This window comes from Chenopodium album, chromosome 16 (assembly GCF_948465745.1).
Source record: "Chenopodium album chromosome 16, dcCheAlbu1.1, whole genome shotgun sequence".
In the NCBI taxonomy this organism is placed as follows: Eukaryota; Viridiplantae; Streptophyta; class Magnoliopsida; order Caryophyllales; family Amaranthaceae; genus Chenopodium; species Chenopodium album.
The window spans coordinates 11577809-11588013 of record NC_137849.1 but is presented as its reverse complement, the minus strand read 5'-3'; the positions used below and the strand labels follow the sequence as shown (position 1 = coordinate 11588013).

At 32.0% G+C, this 10205-nt stretch overlaps 1 protein-coding gene across 1 annotated transcript; it reads right to left on the bottom strand.

Moving 5' to 3' along the window:
- Window positions 1–8283: 8283 nt before the first annotated feature.
- LOC145583898 (uncharacterized) lies at window positions 8284–9054 on the bottom strand. The gene is made up of 2 exons (XM_081640851.1): window positions 8784–9054; window positions 8284–8699 (listed from the first exon to the last, which is right to left on the bottom strand). Exons 1-2 carry the CDS (start codon window positions 9052–9054, stop codon window positions 8284–8286), a joined length of 687 nt encoding a protein of 228 aa, XP_081496977.1.
- Window positions 9055–10205: the final 1151 nt, after the last annotated feature.

Genomic DNA, 10205 nt, shown 5'->3' with positions numbered 1-10205 from the left:
TTTTTGGGGAGTTTAAAATAAAGTACTGCTAAATAAAAAGTCTGGTTATTAGTGTGTCCTAATCTGGTTTACTTGGGGAGTTATAATTTTGAGCAGTTTCAATTTTGCTGGGAATCACTTTATTGTTACCTGTATTTGACAATATATGAATTTTGTAATTAGTATTGTATGTATATATTGTAATCTTTTGATGATTCTGAATTTGTTAGTTGTATTAAAGACTTACTTATATAGTAAGGTTATATTTGCTTTCATTATTTTACGGTGTTCTTTAGTTAAGTTACAAGGTTCATATTTGGATATATATGTTTGTTTGAGAGTAATTATTCCCATCATTATCAACTCTTGACTTTGCAAATACTCATGATAGCTATTTGAACATTTTGTTGTCGAACAAAAGTGTCAAAGATGTTTTATTTTATTTTGAGTTCATTAAACACTTTTTGAGAATAATGATTGTTTAGTTTCGTTTTAAAAATAAAAGGATTACGGGTTGTTGAATCTATTGTGAATTGATAGAATTACTTTTAACAATTGTACCCTAATTTGAGTTGCAAGCAATGAAAAAGAATTTCTAAGAGGAAAAGAAAACATTAAAACATTCAACAATAATAAAGTTAAACTTGTCCTCGGTACAGGGAAGTTATGTTACATCAAAAGATTTTTAAATTCCTTACAAATACTTAGGATAGATTTGTTTGGTTCAGCAAAAGTTGTAAGGTGCAATGTTTTCTATTTTGCATTATACTTAGGCTAGTAAATGATTTGTTTCATAATGATCTTAGAGTTGTTTGCTTCTGTTGAATGTTGGCAGATTTCATTTCCAATTAGGCTGCCGCTACATACATATCATTCAAAAGGACTGGTGTATTTCATGGAAGTTGCTGATTTCACAAAAGCAGAAGCATAGATATTGCTGGGTACTTAAGTCCAGCTGACATCCTTGAGAACTCATGACTGAACTTGCTTCTTTGTCAGCATGTATGATGGACCAACTGCAACATAAAAGTCATTCAAGCTGAGGTCTCGAGCAATAGAGCCAAAGTCAAGCGCTCCCTGTAGGTGATAGCATGAAATGGTAAGTATTCATTTGCTTAAATTATTAGAAATTATAGATTTGGTTAGGCAATGCTTACTGTATTTGTTTGCTCAAATATTTCTATTATTGGTAGCTTAAATAATTTTTCACAATCTTCTGCTAAAGTTGTTAGACTTAATACTCCAGTCTCATCTACTGCATCAAACTTGAATGTAGCTCTGGAAATTAGCCAATATATGTAGATTTAGTATAAGGCTTATGCATCAAATAAATGTAGCAATTGATTATGTGACAGTATGTGAAAGAGTACATTTACCTAGGAACACTTGTGGAATCTAGTTTAAAGCACTTTGGACAAGTCATTGATGTATTTAGGGGTAGATCAACCCTTTTGCCACATTTGTTACATCCTTCACAATCAGCCTAGTTTGGTCTGGCTCAAGAATTTTGACCTTGATCCAATGAATTTCTTGCTGAATTTCTTGGGATGACTAATAATATATAGAAATCCAAATAATTATACTAATGTAAAAGCAAATTGAAATTACTAATGTAAAAGAAATAAGCAGAGTGTAGGTTATATAACCTTTTTGTCCAGAACTTGCTCAATTGTTAGAATGCTTTTCTCTACAGCTGGATTTTTGGTATCTACCAACTGTGTCATCTTGTTTGCAAGCTCATCTATATTTGCCATCACCCTTCAAACCATTGTTATGTATAGAATATTAGTAGTAGTGTATGGCCAATTAAATAAGTATGTGTTGATAAATATATTGTTGATGTCTAGATATAATTTACTAGTCATGGAAAGCTACGAATTCTTCTCCAGTAGGGTTAGTGTCAATGGTTGTGGAGAGACTGCTTGAGAGAATGAATCCTGTAGAATTTAAAAGTTATATTGTTGCTTAGTGTAAGTGCATAGTAGTACGATTAGATATACCTCTGGTTGTTGTCACTCTTAATCTTAGGAAGGCAGCTATAATTGGTTCAGTGTTCCATGAAAGTAGTTTAGGATCTTTAATGTCTGTGAGATCATCACATATAGAGATAGTCATTGGCACTATAGTACTGCAAAAGTAAATAAACAATTGGTAGCTGAAAATATTAGCTAAGTACTTATATAGCATTAGAAATTATAGTTTGGTTATAGGAGAATTTGTACTGACCTGTGGTCTATCACACTGATGTCTCGAATTCGATGTTCAATACCTGCGTCAGTTGTTATTGTTCTTATATCGCTGATGAAGAGCACCAAACCTAGGATATCTGTGTTTATCATGCTTATTTATTTGATTATTAAGACATTTTATAAACTTATTATAGAAATCAAAGAGTGAGTAGTGTCTAGATTACCATAACGATCATCTGGGCCACTTTCATATGAGATTGAGGCAAGAGGGACATATTGCACTTTGCTTGGGGTAACTTCAGTGGCAATAGGTTGGACCATTGTTTGTCCACCAAATCTAAGTGAGCAGTCACCATCCCGGTCTTTATATTTTGGATGTACAGGCTCCAATGGTGCATTAGAAATCCGATAAACATTGTCTTTCTGAAAAATGTTCCCGTACTCTTTGATCTGATTCTCAAATAGAGTTCCTTTCATTTTGGTTCCCTAGCAGAGACAACATTAAGTCATATTTTAGTTATTTAGCGAGAATCATCTATAACATGTATTGTAAATTTTAAAAACTAAGATCAGAGGATACCTCATCATCTTTGAATGTGACGACTACAAATTTGGTTTTTTTTCTGTGGAGAAATAAGAACCCAAGATTTTTCAACAACTTGCACTTTAACTTTGTAGTTTCTTGAATTAGGCTTGAGATCTTTTAAGAAAGACTGATTAGACGATTGGCCTTTTTCCTGTTTCATAGTGTTTTCCTGCAGTATGTAAGTAGAAATAGGTTTAGTGTCATGTGAAAGTCAAGGTAAGTGTCATTAGTATAAGTATGTACAAAAGTGAAACTCAAACTTTTGGAATCATTGATATAGGAGTAAACCTTGACCAGTGAAGTTACTGTAAGTAATTCGTATCAAGGTCCAAACATATATAGTTACAGGTGATTCTAAATAGGTAATCACAGGTATATAGTTACAAAGGTTTAATTAGCAAGATTTTAACATAGTACATTGCTATCTAGAATTTTTTCAATACAGGGTATTTAAAATTTTGAGTTATGTAAGAAAGTGACTCTACTATTTTTTATTGATTATTATGGAAGTGTAAATATACATTATTTGTATGTTGCATGGTAGATGTTATATAGGACGTTGTTTTCATTAATTGCATATAACAAAAGAGCAGATGTAGGATGTTTTATTCTCTTATTAATGGCAAGTAACAGGAAAAGGTGTCATTGAATGCAATAGCTGATGGTAACTATAACAATCTATTGTGCATGAATGAGGAATAATCTGTTGTGCATTGATGGTAACTATAATGAATACAAATCAATAACAATGAATGGAGAACAACTAACTTTAAATTATTTTGCAGGGAAGAATGACTTACCTTATGACAACAAATTGAATCAAAGGATGTCGTTTCCTATGAGAGTTGCTAGTGTGAATTCTAGAAATGGGAATTGATAATGAGAAGTCTATTTATAAGCTGAAGCAAGTTGTCCAACTGTACTTATCATTTTCTGAATAGGTTTGTGTTCGTAATTGGTTAAACAATCGTTTCATTGCACAAGAAAAGATTTTGTCCTTGTCAATTAGATATGGTCTGAGAATCAACAGTGAATTCCTTAAATGCAAAGTATAGAAGTTGGTATGTATTTTTAGGCTTCCTTTTTTTAAGGGAGGATGTTATATAAGCTTGCTTTATAAGAAAGGTTTCTTAACAATTGTAGTCTTCTTTTTGTGTAAATATTTTCGTTCTTGATTTTTTTCCCTTTATTTTTTTAATATCAGTAATATCATAGGGAGTACTTTTGGTCTTGTAATGATAAATGCCTATAGTTCGCAATAGTATGAGTATTTTTTTATATCAGTATTTTTTTTTATATTAGTTTTTTTTTTTAAGTAATGATAAATGTCTATCAGATGATAAATTCTAGTTTATAAACTTATTCTAGAATGATTAGGCTATGCAAAGATTATAATATTTAAGTAATTTTAAAATTATAGAGAAGTAAATGAAAGGATGTGAGAATATTGTTAAGGTTCAACGTCCAAATTATAATTTGATTTGATAAACATTGAGATTTACTTTGACCTATTCTAGAATGATTAGGCTATGCAAAGATTATAATATTTAAGTAATTTTAAAATTATAGAGAAGTAGATGAAAGGATGTGAGAATATTGTTAAGATTGAACGTCCAAATTTTAATTTGATTTGATAAACATTGAGATTTACTCTGTACATTATTTTGATATAATTGGTTCACATTAATATTATTCTAATGTGTTTATACTTAAAATTATAGATTTATAATATGTGTGTAAATTTTAGTACTTATTTCACTTTCTAATTTATTATGATACGAATTTTAATTTTTCAGATTTACATCAAACAGTAGTGTGTAAAATGAGTAGCATAAGCATTTAATGCAAATAATGAAATTTGTTTTTATAGACTCATAAGAATGTACTATTCTAATTGTAGAATGTACTTTCTTCAAATTCCCATTTTATGAGGGTTCTTGTTCATTGACCATGTATTTAAAGTAAATCAATATTTTTTTTTAAAAAAAAAAGAAATTATCATTTTATCTTAAGGTCCAAAAATGAGATAAAATTATACGAATTAAGATAATGGATAGATTTGTTTGATATAATTTAGTTGTTCAATTTTCATGGTTTATTATGGGCTATTCCCTAATGTAATCTATATTCCCTTTTAAATTTACAAATGTGAATTCCAATGTGTACCGTATATTGCAATTAAAAATTTATTAGATATTACATAATATATTAAGTAGTAATTGAGGAATTTAAAATTAAATCCGCAATTAGGATTATAACACAAATTTAAATTCTATATGCTTATCATCTATGGTACATACAATGTTATAAGCTTTTAGGTCAAAAAATATGGTAAGATTATATAGTACAAGCATTTAATGCAAAGTGAGTACATAACTCTACAATGTTAGAATCCCCCTATTTTAAGGATATTTGTTTTTCTATATCTTTATGTATGGGTAGTCTATATGAGTAAGAGGTTAAGATTAATTCTAATCATTTTAATGATTCAATTTTAAATCATTGTCTAGCATTATAAAATATGTTAAATTTCAATGTTTCATATTCATGGCATATATAATGCTATATTTTTTGATATAGCAATACAATAATAGTTGTATTTACAATGTTTAAATTCCCCTATTTTAAGGATTTTTTTTCCCTATGATTTATGTTTGTATGACTATTGTCATACTTTTTTCCTTATGCTACTCTATATAAGTAAATGGTTGAGAATGAACTCTAATGAATTTTTTTTTCCACTCTTAAACCATACTCTAGTATATGTTACATTTTAATGGCCTATATTCATGTTACAAATGATGTTACAATATTTTATGTGAAAGAATGGAAAAATGAACTTAGAATGTGTAGTACAAGCATTTAATACAAAGTGAGGAAGGTACATTTACAATGTTAAAATCACCCTACTTTAAGGATTGTTGTTTGCTTATATTATGTATGAATGTGAAAGAATCAATTTCAATGATTTTAATAAGCATACATATAAATTATGGTTATTAAATTGGTCTTGTTGTGTGGGATTGGAATCATATTCTTGTGAATGTTAAGCAAGTTGGAAAATAATCCTAGCAATGAAGATCGTGAGGCTAAATTAGCGTATCGAAAATTCTTAAGCCAAATCAGCGGTTTGAAAATCCTAAGGCCAAAACACAAACTAAATATGACGTGCCAACTTTAGCCTAATTCGTGCTTATCCATTATGGTAATTGGGTTATGTGTGTTAATTTTGACAGAGAAATGTTAACCTAAATATAACGTACCAACTTTAGACAATCCTATTTGAAATGATCAAGTGCAATTGTCTATAAAATCAATTTTAATTATTAAAATGTGAGACTTTAATGAATATTATTTAGTAAGATACTGATAATTATATTCTAGTTTGTTAAAACTAAGGGTGATTTTACGTTCAGATTAATAAGGAAAAAATATTTACATGTAACATTGGATTTAATTTTTGTTTTAAATTAATAATTAATCGTATGATAACGTATTTCTTTATCTTAATAATTTAAATATATGCATGTACGTGTCGTGACTATTACATAGCCTATAGTCTGAACACGAAAATGCATGTTAACTATTCGTGTTCATTGCTTTACTACAGTAGAAGTGGAATTTCAAGAGTTTTCTTCAAATTAGACTTATTTAAACTCCTCTTCCCCTGCATTTCTTCACATTCTTCATCACAACCTACGAACCCTAGAATTATCATTGTAGAGATTTAATTTTTAACTCTAAAAAAGATTCAATGGCAAAAGGTTGCTCATCTAATTGTAAAGAAGAAAGTGTAGATGATCGTAGGCTCAGGGCTGTAATGAGCTTTCGTTTTCATATGATTAAGATTCTTGTGTTTGTGGCTAAAATCAGAAGAAGGGTATAGGAAGATGGTGAAAAATTTCCTAGACATTAGGCAGAGGTTCCAAGACACCCAAAATGATAAAGCAAGGAGGAGGGAATTGCTGGAAGAATCTGAATGGTATGTACTGTACCTCACCAAGTGCGAATTGGAATGGAGCAAACGCTGAAGGAGCTCATGAGTCACAAGGATGACCTTGATCAAGTGCTCAGAGAAGAAGAAGCAAGAGAGAAGATGGCTGAAAGAGTAAGACAAAGGGAGGAAGAAGAAAAAAAGAGAAAGGAAAGAGCAAAGGAAAAGCAAATTTTAAAGAGGAGGAAGGAGAAAGCTAGGAGAATTAAGAGATGGTATGAGCCCGATTCTCCGGTACAGCTCTTCGAGGAATCAGACTATGACTCTGATAATGATAAGCACTCCATTGATCATTTGGAAAGAATTCATGATGTTGATATCTAAGATTGATTATGCTTAATCTTAATTTTGTACATGGTAGGAGGTTAATCTTGAACATGAATCATTTTAATGCAATATTAGAATATGTAATGGCCTCTCTTTTATTTGGAATGCACCTTTTGTAATATGTTAAATACATGTATTCCATATATGAAATGATAATATTTTGGGTATTCTCTTATAAATTGACATTTTAATACCATATTGTATTTGATTGTTGGCTGCACAAATATATTTTAGCAATGAGTATTTAAGGATGATTTTACTTATTTTAATACCATATTTTAGCCTATTGAATGTCCTGTGCTACTTATTGCTAAAATATATTTTACTTTTTTGACATTTCTTTAGGATGATTTTACTTATTTGTTTAAGAGTAAGTAAAAATCAGTGAATGTCCTGTGCTACTAATTAGTTAGGAATGAGCAAAAATTAGGAAACAACATAAAAAAAAAATGTTCTGTTCCAAAGAGTCATTTTCTAATAAGTTGTAATCATGTATAAGCCTTAATTGAGGAATGAGTAAACGTTTGGGGCTGTCCTGTGCTGCTAATTAGCTAGCAATGAGGAAAAGTCGTTTTCTTACACATTGAGAATTAATTACTTTATATAAATACTTAGACATTAGAAGCTATACATAATTTCAAAAAGTATAATAGTTGAGTTGCTAATAAAATGAACCAGACTGTTGATCATTCATCATTTGTATCCCACACTATTCCTGGAATATTGCTGATGGTTTTGCTTCTAACAGACTTTTGATCACTGAGTCATTTTGTTGTTTCCATGTCTTAAAGCCAATAGTAATTAAGACTTTGTAATCAGTTCATTGTTGCCAACTGATGCTTGGTAAACATCTTGTGCTGAAATTTAGATTTCACTTGAGGAACATGTGATAAGGATAATATACACTGCATCTTTAGCTGCAAAGAGTGTAATTTGATAAATATGTTATATTCATTAAGGAAATAATATAGTTTAGACTATAAATAGTAGGAGCCCTGGATAGACCTATGTCTGAGCCGATGTCTGAGCCCTGGATAGACCTACATAGAGTTGCCCATGTGAGAAACAAGGGGTGTTTAGATAGAGGCCAACTTGTGATAGAGTCTGTCCTTGGGCCTTATTGATGGTCATAGCAAAACTGAGCTTAATAGGAAACTGTTTTCTTTGAAACTTGAATGGATATTGAAGTGTCTCAGATGGCCGTAGGTTTATTCGTGGATGAAAACATGCTCTCCTGCATGATGGCCAGTTATGATGGCACACTCAATTGTATTAGGGTAAAAATGCTTACATAGCATACGGGTGCCATTGTAGAGACCTGATGCAGGAGCAAGGTTTCTTAGTAAGATAATAGGAAAATTTTTCTTTACCACTAATTCGTGTGGACTCATACCACTAGGAGAAAAAGTATTTAAGAACTCTGTTGGATAAATACTTCCTGTATCATCAAGCAATAAATCGTAGCTTTTATAACAAACAGATTCCCTAGGGAACTGTTCAATTAGGCTACAATTTATGTCATCTACAACAGCGTTGAGAGGAGTCAAGATTGCTCTATCAACAAACATGCCTTCATTGCAGTTTGTCATTTTTATTTCTGGGAAAACAAAATCAATAAGACTATCTACAACATCATTAGATTCATCATAGGGCACTATTATATGCCCAGGCACCTGAATCTGTTCAATTTCTGCAGTCTGCAGCTAACCATTTCCCATGGCAAGCAAAAAATCAGCAAATTGGCCATCTGTCCTTGCCCTCATATTGTCAGTGAGCCTGAATATCTTAAACTGGTTCCAAAGAATTGAAGAAACTAAACTTGCTTCCACGGCTTCACTTTGTGATTTCCTTGGCACAACAGGCAATACTTGCCTAAAATCTCCTCCGAAAACAATGACTTTCCCACCAAAAGGTATAGATGGTGAACACAAATCACGCAAAAGAACATCCACAGCTTCAATATTTTCCTTCTTTGCCATCGAAGCTTCATCCCAAATTATTAAAGATGGTTCTTTTAGCAAAGCAGCTAAACTACTTTGTTTAGGAACAGAACAAGAGGCTGAAATAGCAAGATTGATTGGAATCTTAAATCAGGAATGTGCTGTTCAACCAGTGACTATGTTGGATGCTGCTATGCCTGATGTAGCACTAGGGAGCACAATTTTACCCATTGCCCTTGTGGCTGCATAAAGTGCACAATATAGGTAAGTTTTGCCTGTCCCCCCAGGCCTGTCAACAAAAAATGCACCTGGTTGTCCTATCGTAACATGTTCCATAATGGAGTCAAAAGCATCTTGCTGTTTTGGATTGAGGCTTAAGCATGCTTCCTTGTACATATCAGGCATTGGTGCATCTAAGGCGTCAACAATATCCCGAGTCCTTTTGATTTCATCATCTGTCTCAGAGATTAGACAATCGAGCCCAAACTCACCCAAAGTTTTTCCCATTTCCTCTAAAAACTGTTCAATAGAACGGATTGTTAGCTGTTGAACTTTATCATCATGGTTTGAAGGATGACTTGCAAAATCTTCAGAAAGGTGAGGATAGAATTTGTTCCAAAGAGCAAGTGGATTGCAAGGATTGCAAAAAATGAGTATAGTTGCAAATAGACGTCTTAAAGCCCTAGGCATATGAGTTTCAGAAGCCTCTGACATACATTTATCCACAGCATCATCTTCAACTATAAGACCAAGCTTGACAACAGCTTCTTGGAAAGTTGCATGAATGTAGCCATTAACAGTCCTAAGATCTTCAAAAGACTTAGGCCCACGAACATTTGCAAGCAAAAGGCGCAGATAATAGCGCTCACCTTCAGATGGGGATACAAATGCCATCCTACCAATGACCTTTTTTTTAGTCTCACGCCTAGTCCAAGCCTTTGCAGATGCTGTCCAAACAAAATGCTTTGAGTATTCTGAATACAAATATTGCGGACCATCTGGATTTGTAGCATTCATTGCAAAGAATTCTGTCAGAGCAGTTTTTTTGCCTCTTGCTGTCATTCACAACAGAACAAAGACTTTCATTTGGCCTAAATTGAACAGTTTGCAAATTAGGAAGATGGATTTGAAGAGGCAACATTGGTGGTAACATCTCAAATAGTCCAAAACTGAATAGACGCCACGTAGCT